We start from the raw sequence: 19,396 nt of genomic DNA on the forward strand, positions 1-19,396 counted from the left end.
GAAAAGAAAACACTGGGGTTAAATACTAGACAAACGCTACTATCATTGATTTCCTTTGGATTCTGTATATTTGACAGTACCTGCAGATCATATTTTAACTATTATTTAGATGGCAGGCCAGCTGCTTTAGAGGCAAACAGACAGGACTTTATATATCAAAAACTAAAAGAAAATTGGCTCTATTTTTCAACAAACGCTTGCCTTCGCCTCTCTTAACTGCCTTTTTGTGTCATTTTGAGAATGATCCCCCCATTTAGAGAGATTAAGATATGAGACCTTTCCTCTTCTGGATGTGGCTCAAGAATACTGAAGCTGCGGCAATCTGATGTGCAAGCACTCAGCCGTGTAATTCCACTTTATCATTCACTAGCTATTTCATTCATATTTCTATCTCATTGTTTGTCAAGGCAAAGCAAAATATTTGATCCCAGCGCTCATGAGGTCACGTAGCCTTGTAATCTACCATTCTGATAAATTTGCTCCATATGTAAATATTCACACTCGAGCGACTCGGAGGAGGAATTAGAGTTGAAAGATGTATCGATGTAGAGCTCACAAGACAAAAAGAAAACAACAAATAAAAAAAAAAAAAAAAAAAAAGGAACGGAAAACACACATTCTTAACCAAATGGAACATTAATCAGGGGTTTCCCTACTTGTCTTCATCTGACCTGTTTCGGTTTGGCTTTCCGTACGGGAACAGCGTCGCGCACATTGAACTGACATTAATCCAGTGCCCACGTAAATCCCATTAGCTATAGATGAGGACGGATGACATACAGTGGATGTTGAAATAAAAATCAGTTAGCGTATTGTTCCGCATTATCACGGTTATTTGATTTTAAGGCACTTTCAATATTTCATTGGATAAATGACGTGCCATTGATAGCAGCTGATCCATCTTACCGCTGTTTACGCGCTGATAGATTAACATGGTTACTGTCTATGCGCAGTAATTCAAAATGTTATTACCAGACCGATCTTTTATTGCTTTATTGCCACGATGACCAGATTCATCCTCCTTTCTTCCTTTTTTTTTTTTTTTTATTCACACACTTCCTTCGATCAGCTCGCACACATGCACCCCCCGTGCGTGGATTTGACTGACCTTGTGCTCGAGGCGCAGATGCTCCTCTAGCTGGCCGCGTCGACTGCTGTCGTAGTAGCAGAGCTGGCACTGGTAGGGCTTGATCTCAGCGTGCTTCTGCAGGTGCAGCTGCAGAGCCTGGTCGCTGGAGCACGTGAAGGTGCATTTGTGGCAACGGAACACCAGGCCCTGGAGGTGGCGTGACAGCTTTGAGCGGCTCACCTCCAGAGGGGCCACGCGCTCGTCTGATGGTGACCCGGATGGGGGTTTGGAAAAGGGGCCGGGGGGGGAGGAGACACAGAACAGACGTATGAGGAACAGGAACACATTATATGTTTAGCATTGATCCATTTCAAAATGCAAACTGAGGTAGTCAAGAGGGAACATCTTTTGCTCCACTGGCGTCTTGATTGGAAAAAAAAGCCAACGATAGCTTAACAAGGTTTTCCCTCGGTTTTGATTAAAATTCGAGTAAATGTCCCAGCTTTTGTTTTAATTTTCTTCAATACGCGACTTGCACAGGGAGATCATTAGCACTGATAACAGAAGCATTAAATAAAAAGCTGATGGCTTTGAGCTTAGCTTTTCACAACCTAAAAAAAAAAAGTTTGCCTGAATTCATCCTGCGGTAAACCTGCCAGATACAGCAGTGTGTTTTCATATATTTTGACTTTTGACTCTTTTTTTAAACATTCACGCTGCTAAACGGCAGCACAGTGATTAGCGCTTTTGCCTAATTGTATGAAGGTCCCCGGTGCGATTCCGGCACGCAGGCCTTTCTGTGTGGAGGAGTTTGCACGCTCGCACGCTGGAGGAGTTTGCACACTGTCCAAATTCATGCAGACCCTGCATTACCAAGACTAGAGAATGAGAATGAATGTTTATGTCTCCATATGCGGCCCTGTGATTGACTGGCGACTGATCGCCCAATGATAGCTGGAAAAGGCTGTTGCTCCCTCAGGACCCTGACTGCAGGGTTTAGAGAATGAATGAATGAATGTTGATATTTTACTCATAATCCACAAATATTAAGTCTCAAGAAGATATATGGACATTTGTAGGAGTTTAACTGTTGCATTGTGAGATTTTCTTTAGCTTCCAAAGTAGTTTTATGTGAGGAGTTCCAAAATCCTTCGGATCCTGACCTAAATAAATGAGCACCGAGGACCAAAGAACCCAACAGTCTCTGGAGGTGGCTCAAGCTCTCTGCACACACACTGACAGGCCTAGATGTGTTATGATCTGATATATTTAACTACTAAGAACTCCCTAGTTAGGCTCAGTATTGGGGAATATTACACAACAGTCATGCCACCATCGTTACTAAAGACCAAAGCAGTAGTGTCACTAGAATGGTAATACAACCAAGTGGAATAATAATCATAAAAAGACATAAGATGGCAAAAAACTTCCATAAGCCAAAGGAAGGCAAGTCCTGAGTCGTAATATCTGGCTCAGAATCAGTCAAACTGATTTACAGGAGTTTTGGCAATCTGTTCACCTTTGTCAATGCTCATGCCAAATACCTCGGTGTGTTATTTTATTTTTCGTTCAAGCTTGACTAGCAAATAATTGCTGCAGTAATTTTTTTTTATCCCTCTAAAGGCGGTCATACCGTTGCTGCATGCAACTAGTCCAGTTAGCCTTCACATTCTCCTGATACTGTAGGTACCTGAAATGGAGACTTTCCGGCACCACATTTGTGTTTGCATTCTCAACACCATGGAACAACGTTCCTTATCCAAACTTTCCAGGCTTGAGCTTTACATATATTAACATGTGAATCCTCCTGGTATAGCCAATGACCACACCCAGGTATATTTGCTTGCTGCAAATATCGTTAACCATTTTCTTGGTATTTTCTTGTTAGATGTCTGTGGTGTTTCTTTGCCTGACTAAACAGTGCAGAACCGACACTATCATAAATCTCTCATAAGGGTTTGGGAGCAGAAAATTTGGGGAATCCCAAATTTGCGGCTGTACCTGCTGTTATGGTATGGTTAAAGAGATCTGGTGCCTTCTGTCTTTTCTGCCCAACGTCAAAAGAATGCAGTTTAGCATGCTGGTAAGACTGGCTGCATTCTGATCTAAACCGTGATCGTTCTAGGAAAAGGTAAACATATTTCGGGAGGTCATTGCTAAAAACAGTAGCTGTATTGGTAATTTCTAAATTTTAGACTCTCGTCCTTTTCTGACACAATGGACTTCTTTAAAAATACAGCTTTATATGCTGAAGGGTTGTTTTTCGTACCTCTGTGAAGGACAACATGGTCAATCATACTGCTCTTATTTTTGGTGTGGTAGAGACAGAGAGGGCAGCGGAGGTCTTTGGGGATTTCCTCAGAAGCAATGTTGCTATGACCGCCTTCCACGTGGATGATAAAAGTATTCCTGAGAAAGAATCACAAATAAGGATAACTATACCTTCACTATTACATGACATTTTGACAGAAACGTTAACGTAGCTAAGAGCATTTTGTAATGGAGTTGGTGAACTTTGTTTTGAGGCGAGTTCCTGCTTCTTCTTACTTGTAGCATGTGAAGAAAGAGCAGTCTTTGCATTTGAAGAGCTTCTTGCCACCGTGACGGTCCCTGTAGTGGCGGCGGAGGCTCTGCATGTATCCGGAGCTGAACTCGCAGAACTCGCAGTTGAGGGAGCAGTCCGACCGATAGTCGGCAAACGGGGAGCCGCTGGGCATCAGGCCGGAAGACATATGAATACGGGAAGCCAACTGATAGTGATTGAGCTGTTGACGAACGTCCGCCGGCTCCAGGTATGAGGCGTCTACGGGCAGAGAGGAAGACAGACATATTTTATATATAATCATAATCATTATATATCATCATTATATTGGTGAAAAGATTCTGGGTAGCGTGAAATGGTCAAAACCAGTGGTAGGGTACTTTTGGCATCGGAAACACTTTTCAGTATTTTTTTCAATTTCAATAGAAGTTAATGTTTTTAAAAATAAAAATCCCTGCTTTTCTAAGACTGTACCAATCTTTAACTCTGAAGTTATTGTACTTAAAACACTGATGCTACTTAAAGGCAAAACCTAGTCATGGCAGTGATGAGGTTTTGTATGTATACCCAAGGCTATTAATTATAATAGCTCTATCAAATGATAAGATACAAAATAATTATACTCAGAACTACTCTATTTTTTTTTTTTTTCTCCATCATCCTATCTCTTAAGAAAATGCAAACTAGGAGAAGAGGTCATTTATCTCTCTTCATCAATCTACCTGTTTTTCTGCTCTTGTCTGGCCATTCTCCGCTGCAGTCATTCTTTTGCACAAGTAATAAATCACCTTGGCGCAATGATGACTGTACAAATGTTTCAGTTGCAAAGGGAGGAACACTTTAACTATTTATCAAGATGGATTTGAGCAGGTTCATGAAGAACGGCAATTTCACGTGGCCGTCAGAAAGTCCGACTGTATTAATACGCCTCTCTTCATTCCATCGATTAGTGGTGTAGGATTATCATCACGGAAAAATGCTCTGATGCGGTAATTTAAACATAAGGATGATAATTCGATTCAAGCATGGTGGCAGCTTATTGTTTTGCATTTCAAAGAAAACAGGGGAGATCATATGCGCGCAAAGAAATTCACACACACACACACACACACACACACACACACACACACACTGCTGGTTGATGTTAAAGGCTTTCTGTTGTAAGAGAGTCAACTTTATGGCGAAATTTTAACAGAGCTCTAGTCCCAGATTGTGAAACAGAAAAGCGGCAAAGGAAGGTGTATCAAACATCTGTAGGGAGAAAGGGTAGTCAAGTACAGACACATAGTGTTCACGCACGCATGAACACACACACACACACACATAGACACACACACACACACACACACACACACAAAAGTGTTGCCCCTTCTCTACAGCCGCAGAAGAGTAAATGTGACTGTCATCATTTGTCCCTTACCTCCTTCCCTCCTCATTCCCTTTCTCAAGAGTCTATAATATCAGTGAGAAAGCTCATCTTCTCGCCCTACTTTGAGCCTCCAACACATCAATAAATAAACCACAGTGACACTAATAGAATATCTATCCATGTGAAAAATGCCTCATTCAGCACTCAGGGTATGAGGAAGCATGCAAGAAAAAAAAAAAAAAAACTTATTTCAACTTTTACTTTAAAAATGCTTCAGATCCAATTTCTCACTTTTTTGCAGACAAACTCATACGAGATCATACGGTGCCACAGTTGATTCATGCTTTTAATATCTTCTGCATGCGGTGGAGATGTATGAAGATGCGATAGGAGTAGCGAGTTACAAATTCAGTAGCGCTCTGATGATGGATCTTCTCTCAGAGATAAAGGGGAAAAAAAGCTCAATGTTGCATATGTGCATTACAATGTGGGTGAATGAAAGAATTAAAGAAATCTGTCAAAAAAAATGACAAATGCACATGAATATATAAAATACTATACAGCAGCAGAGGTTTGTTTTTTTGTTTTTGGGAGGAATTATGGAGGAATTGGATCTCTAAGAAAAAGAGAGCACGGACTGTCTGTCCATATAGGTTTTGATATTTATATAAATGAAAAATTTCAAGTAAAGGGAGTTAGTTCGGCACTGGAGAGAGATATTCACTATGTCAGCTCTTCTGTTTCTCAATGCTTGATTTGTCTTAGTAGGGCGCAGCTGACAGTGGTGGTTGGTGCATTGAGGAATGCTGCCCTGCTTCAGCTGCAGGGAAGTTTCCACAGCTCCAGCAGCAAGGTGACAGCTGCTGCCAAGAACAGTCTGGAACCAAGAAAAAAAAAAAAAAAAAACACCACTGCGCAGCCACTACCTAGAACATGGCACGGGATCAAGGAGTTAGCTACTGCGGAAAGGCCAAATCCGAGAAGTCAGGTGAGCGATTCGAACCGCAGGCATGGCCCTCCCTAACAGAACACGCCACGCAACCTGTAACATTGAGGGGTTGCTTTCAAAAATCAAGAAAAATCAATATGAATTATGTAACAAAGGCCTGGCAGCGTTCAAATTTTTGTCGCTTTCATCAAACTGGAGGATTATGTCAGTTGATGGATGAGTAAATACACAAATCTGAATCTGCAATTAGTCCTTCAAATCCTTTTAGTCGGTTTCGACTGGAAAAAAAAATAAAATTGGCGGATTTTGATGCTGTCACATAATCTGGACACTTCATTGTAATACTGTGGCAAACAATTAATTTGGAGTTAAATGCAGATCTTCTGCAAACCCGTCTTGCATATTATAATCCTAGTTGGATCCCGTTCCCGCACGTGACGAAAAAAAAATTGACTTGACGCTATTCTGCGCCACAAATATTTGCGAATCCTGTCTGGTTATGAGATTCTTTCTGCGATCAAACGGAATCAGGCGTCGACTCGTACCATCCGGATCCGCATGAGTCTGATCAGAGGCGAGAGCCAGGCGGGAAGACCTGAGGGCGGCATGGGCGGCCTGGGTAGCCGCCCGGAGTTTGGCGAGGGTAAGGACCTCGCCATGGTCTCTCAGGGAGTGCTCCTTCAGCTGGCTGATGGTCATGGAGGAGAAGGGGCACGACAAGCACTTGTATGTATGCTGCTCACCTGGAGGAGAAACAGGGCCGGTGAGTCAACTGCTTGTCAGCGACGATTCATATTCGACCAGAAACTTGAGAATACAAATAGTGGCGAGGGTTTTAAAGTCTTGATGATGAACAACACGACTAAACAACTCCCCTCCGAGATAGTCTGAAACAAATATGTCACTTTATACTGACTTATTGCTCCCTTTGGATTAATTAGTGTCATAATTAAATGTTGAGCTGCTTATTTTTTTTTTTTTTTTGTGATTTGAAATAGAAACGTCTCAAGGAAACACACCAGCGTGTGCTCAATGTCAGGTTAAAGTTAACTTTACATTTAATTTTGGAAAAACAAAAAGGGCTTGAAGGAGAGGAAGGGAGGGAGGATGGAGGGAAGGGAGGTAGGAAGGAAGTTATTTAGTCAGCTCCGTTATTTTATCTTGAATGCAAGTGTAGAATAGTAGAAAAATAGGCAATTGGCCTATTAAAAATAGGCCTATTGGTAGCCTTGCTATTTGAATTGATCTCCATCTTTGTGCAACAAATCTGTAAAAAAAAAAAAAAAAAAGAATGCATATGCGCAACTGAGATTTGAAAATCTGCTTTCGGAGTATGCATAGTCAAATCTGTCAGCTTGTGTGAAAAAAAAATCCAAAATGAAGTCCAATGTGTTTTCCAGGTGTGTAAGGAGACTGTGTGTGTTCACACAAATATCGACCGCTGATCTGTACAAGTATAAAACACAGGCATCACTGAAGCCTTACACGGTCACAATCGTCACAGAGGTGATGCTGGGTTCACATCTGCAGCGTGCAAACACTTCATCAGTGTCTTATTATAGGTCTGGATCAACCACAGCCTCCACTCTGCCTTGTATCCCTGTGCAACGCGCATGAAAACAGTGTGACTGCATCATATTTAATGTGACTATGAAATTCTGTGTTTTTTTTTACCCCCGTGTAATTCGCCTTGTCTAGTTGTGTTGCTCTGCACGTGTTAGAATTTCCTCTCTTGTTGGATAATGCTATTGTTCAATGCCGAGTGCTTTTACTGCGAAATGAACAGAGGGAGGGCAGATGTTGATACGCTTGAAATGAGAAGCTTTTGTGTCGCCCTGTTCTTTGACTACAGACACGTCTTATTAGCCTGGACTACACGGTCACAACCAAACCCCTTTAACGTAAAGGAAAAACCACCATGTACTACTGTGACCTTGATGGAATCCGTGTTCTACAAGTGCACCTCATTGGGATTGCACAAAAAAAAAAAAAAAAAAAAAGCCTTGACCAATTCAACAAGCATGGCGGGGGAATGTTGCAAAGGCCAAGGCAGCAGCAATTTATCTGGGAGGGGAGCCATTTAACAACAGCACATTGGCTAAGAAGTGCCCTGCACTAAGTGCCCCCCTTAATTGTTCAAAGAAAATGGCAAAAGAGACTCAGGGGGGAGATATAACCCAGTTGTCAGTCAGCGATAGAGTTCATCTCTGCGGCACACTGCACTGGAGTGAGACCAACACAAATGCCAATGATGGCAAATCTAGCTGTTTTGCTGCCGCCAGTCACGACTACGATGTTCGACTGGTTCACCTGTGATTTTCAAACCGGTTAATTCTGCACACTGGACAATTATCTCCATCGATGCCTGATATGTCGACAGATGACGCTCCTACTGTAAGAGTTAAATATTGGTGAAATGCTAAATGCTGAACAATGGTGAATTAAAAAGAATGGGCTATCTCTACATTTTGATAACCACGTCTTACCAGCGATTGTGGTAGTTTAATTTTTTTTCAAGTGAGCTCACTTGGCAATACACTGGTGGCTGTTTTTTAATTTTTAATTTTTTTGTTATTTTCAGCTTTGTAGTGGAACCTCTTCCTCCAAACTTTCATTGTTTTAGTAACCCGGCCTTTCATCCTTCGATCATATTTTTTTAGAGATTAACTTCAGCTTAGTTACGTGCCAGTCACATTCAAAAAGGCCTCTCCTCGATTAGATCAATCGGTTACAATCTTTCTGACAAGGTAATTATGAAGAGCTGACGATAATAAACCCCTGTTTATCACCATGATTGCGTCTTCAATATGATCTTAAATGCTCGCCTGTGTGAGCTTTTGTGCTTTTACCTGTGTGCGCCTTATGCAGGTGGCTCTTCAGGCGACTGATGTAGGCAGATTTAAAGGGGCAGAGCTTGCACTTGAACGGCTTGTGGTGCCCGTGGTGAGACTGCACGTGTCTGTCCAGACTGTCGACGAGACAAATCACAGAAGGGTTGAGGCGGAGAACAATGACGTGGAGGCAAAAAAGTCACCGGATGAAGCGAGGAAGAGCTGCACTCTTCAGCATTTACTTTGATGATTTTTTTTTTTTTTTTTTCCAAAGGCGTATTACAAAAAAAAAAAAACGCTCGCTCCTGTTTACCTCACAAACAACAGCCACACGTTTCCAGTGACTACAGAACAAGGCGCTGTGGGGGGAAACTAGTCTACCCACAATCCCCTGATGGGAGACTGCGTGAACGCCTATGGGGATGACGGCGGTGTTTTTAATGCCAGCCTCCTAGTTGGCATGGGAATGCAGCTTCTTTCTGGGTCAGGACACATACAGTACAGAGGGATTACACCTGGGAGCTCAGAGGAGATGAGGACTCTCTCGTTGCCTCCCGCTCTTTGTCTCTGTGATGGATGAAACAAATCAGTCTACCAGCGCGCCCGTCTGGCTGCAATGTTTGCCTTACTCTCCTAAGAGGCAGGAGATCTTAGAGATGATGGAGGATTCGAAGGGTTAGTGATAAAGCAAACCGAATAAGGGATATTTGGCCTTGAAAAAAAACAACAACAAAAAAAAAACAAAAAAACAAAAACGCTTTACCATCAACATTATTTGTTGAAAGTGGCAAGGCGGTAACGATGCGAAGGTGCGCGAGAGGGACTTAAGCCCCTGTGAGACCTGGGAACCGAGTGTAAAGACCAAACAAAAGTACCAGTACAGAATGCGTAATGCACAGGGTGTGCCGGCTTTTTGGCTGTTCCATGACGGCGCATCTCCAGCGCAGAGATGGAGCTGGAGCTGAGACAACTTTACCGGCCAGCGTTGGCCGGTAAAAGGTGGGATTGGTGTCGATCCGGCCAACTGCTTTTGTTCCCCTTACAAACAATATGTATCTCGGCGGATCTCCGCTGGCAGGCCAGTGTTGTGGATAATTAAGTTCTACATGCCCAGAACAAACTGATAGTTAATTTCCCTGTCATACACTGGATGTGGTCCTTACCCCGTTGAAATTAGTCATTTTCAGTCATTTAATCACCCCAGACTTGCTGATAAATATTCGCGCCACCGCGGCTAATTGGTAATTACATCGTGTCTGACGATGCGCGGGCCAACTATGGAAGCCAAACACCTTAGACGGTGAATGCACGAGCGGCATTCAAATTGCATTCAATTTGTAGTTAACCTGACGATTCAGCCACTTAGTCTTATTGATTATTTATGAAAGATGTATAAAATAACTTCATGTATATTTCATCCGCCCGTCCCCTAGGGGTGGGGGGGTGAGGGGGGGGTGGGTGGGATCGGGGGAATCCCATTGCGTCGTAGCGAACTGTGTGTGTTTACACTTGCCGTCTACACACATGCACCCGACTTGTGATCGGCTTTCCCGCTTTGTATACAAAAACGAAAAACACCTGTTTTTATATGCATGTATCTTTTAGTATACTCCCTCACTTACTTGTGTCTGAAGGGTGAGACGAACTGGCAGTACTGGCAGCTGTATTTGTCCTCTCTGCTGAACATCGCCATGGCAGAATGGCTCCTTTCATGGGATCTCAGTCCCTGCATGGACATGAAGACCCGGTCGCATTGGGCACAGGGGTGGCCCCCTGCTGCTAAGCGTTGCTTCAGCAGGCCCCCTGACACTGTGGCTCTTGCTGCAGCTACTAAGGCTGCAGCCCGTCCCTCAATAACATCCATCCCTGGTTCCAATGTCCCCCTGGCGACAATACCGCCAGAGCCCATCGCCGTGGCTGCATGTCCAAACAGACTATCACCGTCGCCTGTTTCGTCGTCCTCAAAGTCGCCATTCGCTAAACTCTCCGGAGGCAGGGTCAGCGGGACCTCGGTGACTTCTTGCTGCAAAACAAAGAGTAAAAGCTTTGAAGCTCATGCTGGCATTTCCTTGAGATAACTTTGAATAAAATGCTACAGTTTCACTATATATTTTTTGTAATGGTACGAGAAAGATCATGAAGTAATTCACGTTGAAGCATTAGGTCATTCATGGAATGCTACGTTAACTTAATAAGCCTTGCGAGAACTAAGTGCGATTATAAGTTTTGAAAAATCGAAACTACATTTTCCCAAAAAATTATACCCGAATGGAATGACTGGGTGGTGAATAAAAAAAAACAAAAAACAAAAACCAAATACTGGAATAAATGCAATCTCACAAAGTCACACATTTTTGAATGACCAACTAACATTGTTATCAACACACAAACACAATGAAGCACAAAGGAAAAGCACTTTGTGTCAAAAGACAATCTAGCAATTTGGATCGGTCAGTTTCGGCGCCGTCTTTAAACAAGACTCAGTTGTCATGGTGACTGAAATACCTTGGTTGATTAAGAGATAAATGTATTTCTCCAGCAGAAAATCTGAATAAGACGAGCTGTTTTAAGATATATTTCAGTATAATTTTAAGCTATTGGTCACATCTTTAAGGCTTTAACACGCTGTCTTTCAAAGTTGTTTATCACAAGAACAAGTTGGAAAAGGTTATTTTATTGCGACGGCTACGCGGGTGGCACGGGTTTTCTTTCAGGACAGAAACAATGTGTGAAAGTAGGACTGTTGATGTCAAATCCATGTTCACATTTCAAGTCCAAGAAGTATCGTTAGCTCGTGGCGTTTATATATGTCAACTGTTTTCAAAAGGAATTCATTCTACGGTTCATTAAATATAAAGCGGAAGTCTTTACTGTGAATCCTAAAAGAAGAGGAAAGAAAAACAAAGCATGGATATTTTAAGTATTAATCTTGTGTAATTGCACAAGACAGCCCAGAGGCGAGTAACATTTGCAAAGAGGTGTAATCTGAAGTGGATTCATGTGTTCTCTTCTGTAACTAATTATTTCACAGTATGTATATGAAAAAAAAAGGAATATCTTCAAAATGTATACAAAAAAAAAAAAAATCCATGTTTTAATCCCGGCTCTTTGTAACTTCCTGTTTTAAATAGATAATTCTCGATGATGAAAGAGAGCGAACAATTTGTCTTCTTTTGTTTGATAGAGCTGTGTCTTACCCAGATAGAGATCAAGCTATCCCTCAAGTCGGGTCCATGCTTAACCTTTTTTTCTCTTTCCATTTCACTTCTCTTGGCAACTTGGCAAAACTACTTATCCATCTATTTCTACTTCCCTCCTCTTCTCCAGACTGGGCTTGTTTCTCCAGTTGTCACAAGTAGACAGATGATCACCATGTTTTTTTTTTTTTTTTTTTTTTTTAATATATTGCCTTGAGGAAGCTCATTGTTTCTGGGGAGGGACCTGACCCTGCACTTCATGTGGCCATAAATAAGATGTGGCATCCGCATACCCATCCTTGCCGTCCAGTCTGCCCCGACTGCAGTGTCAGCCTGTTCTTCATCCCAGAAACCGTTGCAGTGCAAGAGAAGACGCTCTTTTCCCAATGCTTCAAAAGACATTTTTGTTCTTTATAAAGTATTATAAATATAGTAAATCCAATGTGAAGTTTTTTTGGATGACACTAAAATACAATTGAAGTGAAGAGACTGTGAGACACTGGCTGCTAAAGTAAATGCAATAAAACTTCACTGTATCACTTTTGCTGTTTTCCAACTCCACAGACAATGAATAACTGAACAACCAGGCCTCCATTTGGGCGAGGCGTTGGATCTTTAGGCCAGCTCCCCTGGCTGGCAGGCTCCGCAGAATACTAATGTTAGAACGGTTGTCGACTGCTGCCTTAAAAGTTATGGCTCAACCACTCTGTCCTCCCCCTCTCTTGTTTTTCAAGGGGGAAACTGCCGGAATATCTACCCGGCAGCCTCCGTCCACAGTAAATAAAAATGGAAAGCAGAACCCGGGTCAGGTAAAACAGATCACTTCCGAGCTAGGAGGAAGCAACACCGAGTAGAATATTCAATCGCTGCTTCTTTCAGTAATAATAATGATCATGATAATGGTAATAATGGGTTCCGATGAAGGAGTTCAGGGGTAAATAATAATTGTATTTGCTTTTTCTATCAAACGAAAAGGGCATGTATGATAAAAAGACAATTTGTACATAATAGGCATATAATTTTCTTTTTTTTTTACCGTGTCCCCATGAGTATTTTGAAACATTGAAAATTCCAAGATGGATGCAGGAAAAATTGTCAAGACAATGCACGACAATAGAAACTCAGTTTACCTTGACATGTCCCTCTTTGACCTCCCCGTAATGGACATGCTTCCGAAGGTGATTGCAAATGGCTCTCAGGGTGGGATGCACCTCGACGCAGAAATTACAACTGAATCCAATGGGGACCTTATTCATAGCACTTTCCTGAAAAGAGAGCAAAAATGGCAGGATCGTTTATTTGGGTGTTTTCCTATTTGTTGTTGTTTTAAAAAGTGCATGGATATAGTTTCGAGTCGTACCATTTTACTTTCATGTGACTTTAAATGATTTTCAGTCAAGTGTCATATCTTACAAGTGTAGACTTTGCTAATCTCAGAAGATACCATCTCTTTTACATGAGATTAGCGGGTTATTAGCTGAAGCTATTCTCTGATATACATTGATTTTGACAAAATGATTAAACTAATTATGCAGCTTTATAGGGCGGCACGGCGGTTAGCGCTTCCACCTCATAGCAAGAAGGTGGTTGGATTCTAACAGCTTTCTGTGCGGAGTCTCCACATTCTCCCCGTGTCTGCGTGGGGTGGGTTTCCTCCGACATGCTCCAACAGTCCAAGAACATGCAAATTGATTAATTGGATACCCTAAATTGCCCAGAATGTATGCGACTATGTGTGGCCCTGTGAACCCTGGATAGGCCTCAGGGGCTTCCCGCAGCCCTGAGTGCAGGATAAGCTGTATAGATGTGAATTAAAAATGATGCTTTATCATCAACGACTGTCCTACCAGTGATTGTGATGAAGGAATGGATAAGCGCATCAGGAGCAATCATTAATAGCTTTATTCTCACTTGACTAAGATTAATGTTGTATGCAGAGTCATGCAATAAAAAGCCAGGATTACAATGTGACGGTGAGGTCATGCGTTAATAGATTTTCACATTTGCCTATCGCATGGCCGGTGTTTGCTCGTGACTCCGCAAAACCGATAGGTTTGCGTCACCACTCACCTTCTCGGATTTGAACCCGGGTGGTTCAGCGCCTTTGTGTTTGCCGAGAAGCTGTCTCCTTCGCTCGGGCCTCGTGGCTCTCTTCTGAAACTCATCGTTGTGGCTTAATAGATGTGTGGCCAGAACAGGGAGAGACAGGAACTTCAGTTCACAATGAGAACACTGGTACAACTCAGAATCCTCGTCCCCAAGATCCGGCGATACTACAAAGTCCCTCTTGAATTCGTCGCTGTGGTGGTGGTTGTAGTGCATAGAGAGCAGCTCGCCTGTGCTAAAAGACAACCGGAAGCATTTTAAACACTTGAATGGCAGCCATTCAGAGTCCGTATCCTGCTCCTGCTCCTGCTCCGGTTCCCGCTCCTGCTCGTGCTCTTGCTCCTGCTCCGGTTCCCGCTCCTGGTCCTGTTCCCGCTCCAGCTCGGGCTCGGGTTCAGGGTGGACCCCCGGCTCTTCTCTGTCTTCCTCTAAGAATTCGCCGATATCGGGCTTCTCTGGTTCTTTGGCATAGATAACGGTAAAGTAGCGACCGAGTTTGCTGGAATGCTGCTTCTTAGGAAAGACACCCGGGTGGCGTTTAATGTAGTGTGACACAATGCTCTTCCTGCTGAAGGCCTGGAAGGTGCACAGAGAACACCTTCGTCTCTCCACAGCCAAACGCAAGTCCTCGCTCATTTCGGGATTTTCTGCTGCCGATGGAGGGGAAGCAATCACTTTACAAGGTTTGTCACTAATGGTCTTGGAAGCGGCCAAGCAATGGGTGTAATAGGCATCGATGTCATGGCGCTTCTGATAGTGCGCAGCCAGACCTTTGCGTATGGGGTTGGTGTACGAGCAGAGAGCGCACTTGAAGACATTGTTTTTGCCCTCCGGCTGAGCGCGGACGTTGTTGTGCTTGATACGATAGTGGCGAGCGATACCTTTCCTCGTGGAGCAGAAGTATTTGCAGAGCTGACACTTGAATACGGCGTGTTTCTCCGTCTTAGTGATGGGTAACTGGGAAAGGGCGAAGTCCAAGTCACTGACCTCCTGGACTTTTACGGCGCTTGATAGATTACTGGCGCTGCATTCAGCTATTGCTTCTGTCGCTTCTTTATTGAGGGAAAAATGTGTAAACGAGGGAGCGAACATATCGGAGACCGATTGATTGTGATATTTTTCGTAATGAATTTTGAGTTTCTCTAATGTCCCGTGTGAATACGGGCACAATTTGCATCTGTATGCGCCGTAGCCCTGCCTTTGAGTTTTGCACTTGTCATCGACATCATTTATATCGCCAATTTGCTCTATGTCGTTCGCAAAGTCCTCCGCAGTGACTTTCACCAGTGGGTGTCTCTTCTGGTAGTGAGTTAGGACGCCGTGGATGCGCGAATTGACGTATGGACAGTGACGACATTTATATACAGAACTGGGGTTGATGTCTGCCTCCTGTGCAAAATCTGCAGCTTTTACTTTCATTCCGGGATGCTTTTTTCCGTAGTGGGTGAGGAGACCATGGAGGCTGTTGTACTCCGACAAACACACGGTACACTGATAGGCGTTATTAGATATGGAAAGACGTGGGTGGGGAGGGAGGGGATTATTTTCATGAGGTTGGGTGCCAATGATCAGCGCACCATCATCTTCGAGAGAAAGGCAGTTGAAAGATGCTTGTTCTTTGGAGAGCTGCTGGTGGAGGCTTTCGGCGGAATGCTTACCCTTAATTATATCCAAGAGCACAGATTCATCCCCTTTAATGGCCCAAGGGTGGACTGCCTGGTAGTGGCTAGTTATGTCGAATATCGTACAGGCCTCGAAGGCACAGTCCCTACATTTGTAGTGTTTAGCTTCGATACTCCCCCCTTGTTCGTGTGTCTCTGGCCCGGCCCATAACTTGCTGGCCATGTATGTGTAATCGACATTGTGCTCGGGATGGCGTCTTTGGTAATGAAGAAGCAGGCCTTGGGGTTCAGCGTGGGAGTAAATGCACCACTCGCAGTGGTAGCCGGCCTCCAGAATGCCATCTTGGTAAGCCCAGTGTAAAATCGTCATCGCTGTGGCTTTCACAGTTGGGTGGTCTTTCTTCAGATGCTTCTTTAGAGCATAGACATAGGGGGATGTATGGGAACAGTGTCTACACTTGAGAGAACGCAAGGGCCCGGCGCCTTCAGAATCCGTGGCAGCCGGGGTCATGGCTGAGGAGACGCTGCTGGACTGTACCATTTGTGCGCGCTCGCGTTGACTCCGGACGACCGCGGTGTGACGACGTACGAGATCAGCGTTGGCCTTGGTCTCCCTGTGCTTTTTCTGATAATGAATAAGCACCCCTTTTACAGTCCGGTTGCCATAATCACAGTGCTGACAAAAGAACAGCTCGTCCTCACATTTCTCCGCCCTTCCCAATTTCGAGCTCGAGTTGTTGCAGCCGTCGTGACCGTTGTTTTGAAACTGAGTCAAAAACTGTTTCGGAGTCGCGATCTGCAGCTCGTCCATTAGCTTCATCAATCCAGGAGTGGGTGCACCGTGCTTTATGTACTTTGCTGTCACTTTTACCTCCGGATGCCTCTTTTGGTAATGGACCAACACGCCGACGACAGACTTGTTGCTGTACACGCAATGTTTACAGTAGTACATTTCGTCGTCTGTTCCATAGAGCGACGAGGCTGACTGTTTTCGCGGTGAGGCCATGCTGAAGCTGAATGAAGAGTTAGCGACTGCTTGTGACTGATCGACCGAGATGAGCTTCATTGTTTTCTGTATGCGGAAATAGGATGCCTTTTGCTCTGGGTGTTTCTTCTGGTAGTGGACCAACACTGAGTGCATGTTGGCGCTGGAAAAGGAGCACACGTCGCAGTCATAGACAACTATGCTGCTTCCCATGGTTTCTTTGAGGGGATCGACCTCAGCGCCGAGTTCGGGAGTCTTGGAGACCATGGTCAGTGTGGGGCTTGAGGACGAGCGGGGGGTCGATGTCGCCGAATTAAAACTTTTTGGGCCAGAGTTTAATATTTCCCTCAGAGTTTGGGATTCGCTGGTCTTGTGCGACTGTTCCACCACGTAGCTGGAGAATATCATGGCGTTGTTAATTTTTACCGTGGGGTGCATTCTTTGGTAGTGGGGCATCAGGCTCCTAACATTGGGGCTTGTGTACGAGCAAAAACGACACATGTACACTAGGTTTGGCTGGTTGAAGTTAAGCACATTGCTCGCTTCGGGGTGGTGATCCATGTAGTGTTGGTGTAGATCATTGTAATTTGTGTATTCGATGAAGCACTCTAAGCAACGGAAGACTGCACTGTGGTCCTCGGGGTCCAGGATGTACTTAAAGCTGAACTTAATGTACGGGTGCATCCGCTGGTAATGAGTGCTGACACTACGAGCCGACTTGTTGTGGTAATCGCAATGTTTACAATAGAAACGTGTTATTCCGGGATCCTCGGAAAACTCAATGTTGTCATGGGAAACATCCCTGCTGTCCAATAGGTCGGCCGAGGTGTTCTCGCTGTCATCGGAGAGCGTAAAAGATATGGGGATAGGTCTGGGTTTAGATTTGGGGTGGCTTTTCCTTTTCCCTATTCTACCTCCGACATGAGACATAAATGATGCCTTTGCATAAGGTGTGTTGTAGGCGAAAATGGCAGTTTTTCTGATGTGATTCCTGCCCAACTTTTCAACGCCGTTGTCATTTTCAGCTAAATCGTCATCGTCCATATCGTCCAGATTGATGATCATGTCCTGTTGGCTTTGGCTTATCTTACTTTGAAGGTTTATCGCAATTTCATCAATTCTAGTCCTCTTTTTGACGGAGGACAAATCCAAAGGCAAGTCATTAATGGACTTCCTGGCTCTTTTCCCTGCGACCAAGGGCTTTTTGGTGGTGAGTCCCAAGATGGATGTCTGGGTTTTTTGTAGGAAGATCGGAGCTGTGTCCACTTCAGCATCCAGTTGGTCAGTCAGATGGCTCTCAAAGAGAGCGGGATCTAGGTCATCACAGTAGGAATGCTTGTGCTGCTGGTGAACCCTCAGACCTTTAAGAGTGGTGGTAGAGAAGCTGCAGAGTGTGCAACGGTGAGGATTCTGCTGGTCGTTTGATGTGCTGGTTACCTTTTTCCCGTTGACTTTGGAACTCACGCCTCCCCCGTTCACTGGCTCCGCCCCGCCGTCGTTCTGAGGTTCTGGGCTATCGCTCGTTAGGTCCATGGTCTCCATATCCGAGGAGCTATGGCTCTGCTTGTGTGTGCCTAGTTTAAGCGAGCTGGTGCAAATAAATGGACATTCATCGCATTTATACACTGTGGTTTTTCCAGAAAGATGAATGTTTTCAATGTGGCGTGAGATGCTCCGCCTGTGCATTGTGAGGAAGGAACAAAAGGGGCACTGAAATCGGTTCATGTACTTTCTGAACGGTATTCCTTTAGTCTCTAGTAGTTTATGATCCTCGTCAGATAAAAGCTGCTTCGCGTCTGCCGACAGGGTTCCGGTGTAGTTGGCATCGTCCAGATCGCCCAAATCTTCGTCATCATCGTCCACGCTGCTTCTTGAATCGTCTTCGTTGAGCAAATTGGCATCTATCTCGATGCCGCTGTTGGAGACATCGGACGAAGCGAACTTCTTGGACAAAATTGAGGAGTCTATGCTGTTGGGGGCGACGTCGCCAATGTGTGCAAACTGAAAAGACGAGATATCCTCGGTCGATTCCTCCATTGCGTTGTCTGGTGTTTTTCCTACTTGCTCGTCGCTTACACAATCATCGGTCAAACTGGTCTTTGATCTAGTCGGGCTTTGGGGCGAGGAAGGAGAACCTGGTTTGGGTGAGCTCGCACCTGCCACCCCTTCCAGCTCCTCAGCGCAGGAAATTATCGTGACCTCATCGCTGTGTTCCTCCTTCACATGATTAGTCCAGCTGTCCTTCTGGTCGGTCTGATAGTCACACCATTTGCAGGCAAATGTTCCCTTGATGAGTTCACTGGCTGAGTCAGAGTCCTCTCCGGAGTCAACACGTTCTGAAGGATCTCCAGCGCCCTCTGAGGGAACTTTGTTATGATACATAACTTGGTGTTTTATTATTCTTGCTCTTCGTGGCGACTTGTATGTGCAATACTGACATGAATATACCTTTGAATTGTCATTATGCATTACCACGCTGTAGCTGGGCTGCTTGGCTGTCAGCGAGGGGACGCTCGCCACCGAACCGTCCTCCACGACATTATGCACCTTTTTGGTGTGATTTCTCAAGAACGACTTTGACCTGAAGTAACGGACACAGAATTTGCACTGGTAAAACAGCAGATGGGTGTCAGCTGTTTGCTTTTGTGGCGTTGGGTCGGAACTGTCGGCAGACTTGGGACCTAAATAAGAGACAGGATGTGTGAGACATGCGCTGTAAAATATAG

At 44.3% G+C, this 19,396-nt stretch overlaps 1 protein-coding gene across 3 annotated transcripts in view; it reads right to left on the minus strand.

Annotated features, from left to right (window-relative positions):
* The window catches only part of znf462 (zinc finger protein 462), a 54,988-nt gene that overhangs the window by 7,672 nt on the left and 27,920 nt on the right, over window positions 1-19,396 (minus strand). For all 3 annotated transcript variants that reach the window (XM_086152096.1, XM_086152098.1, XM_086152097.1), the window contains 8 exons: window positions 14,028-19,351; window positions 13,088-13,222; window positions 10,383-10,783; window positions 8,779-8,897; window positions 6,475-6,672; window positions 3,617-3,872; window positions 3,339-3,478; window positions 1,109-1,332 (listed from right to left, as the gene is read on the minus strand). In XM_086152096.1, coding sequence (XP_086008222.1) covers window positions 1,109-1,332; window positions 3,339-3,478; window positions 3,617-3,872; window positions 6,475-6,672; window positions 8,779-8,897; window positions 10,383-10,783; window positions 13,088-13,222; window positions 14,028-19,351 — 6,797 coding nt within the window. The remainder of the gene's footprint in view (window positions 1-1,108; window positions 1,333-3,338; window positions 3,479-3,616; window positions 3,873-6,474; window positions 6,673-8,778; window positions 8,898-10,382; window positions 10,784-13,087; window positions 13,223-14,027; window positions 19,352-19,396) is intronic.

The sequence above is a fragment of the Fistularia commersonii genome, chromosome 9 (assembly GCF_037954325.1).
Source record: "Fistularia commersonii isolate RoL2024-O1a breed Wild chromosome 9, RoL_Fcom_v1.0, whole genome shotgun sequence".
NCBI classification, from domain to species: Eukaryota; Metazoa; Chordata; class Actinopteri; order Syngnathiformes; family Fistulariidae; genus Fistularia; species Fistularia commersonii.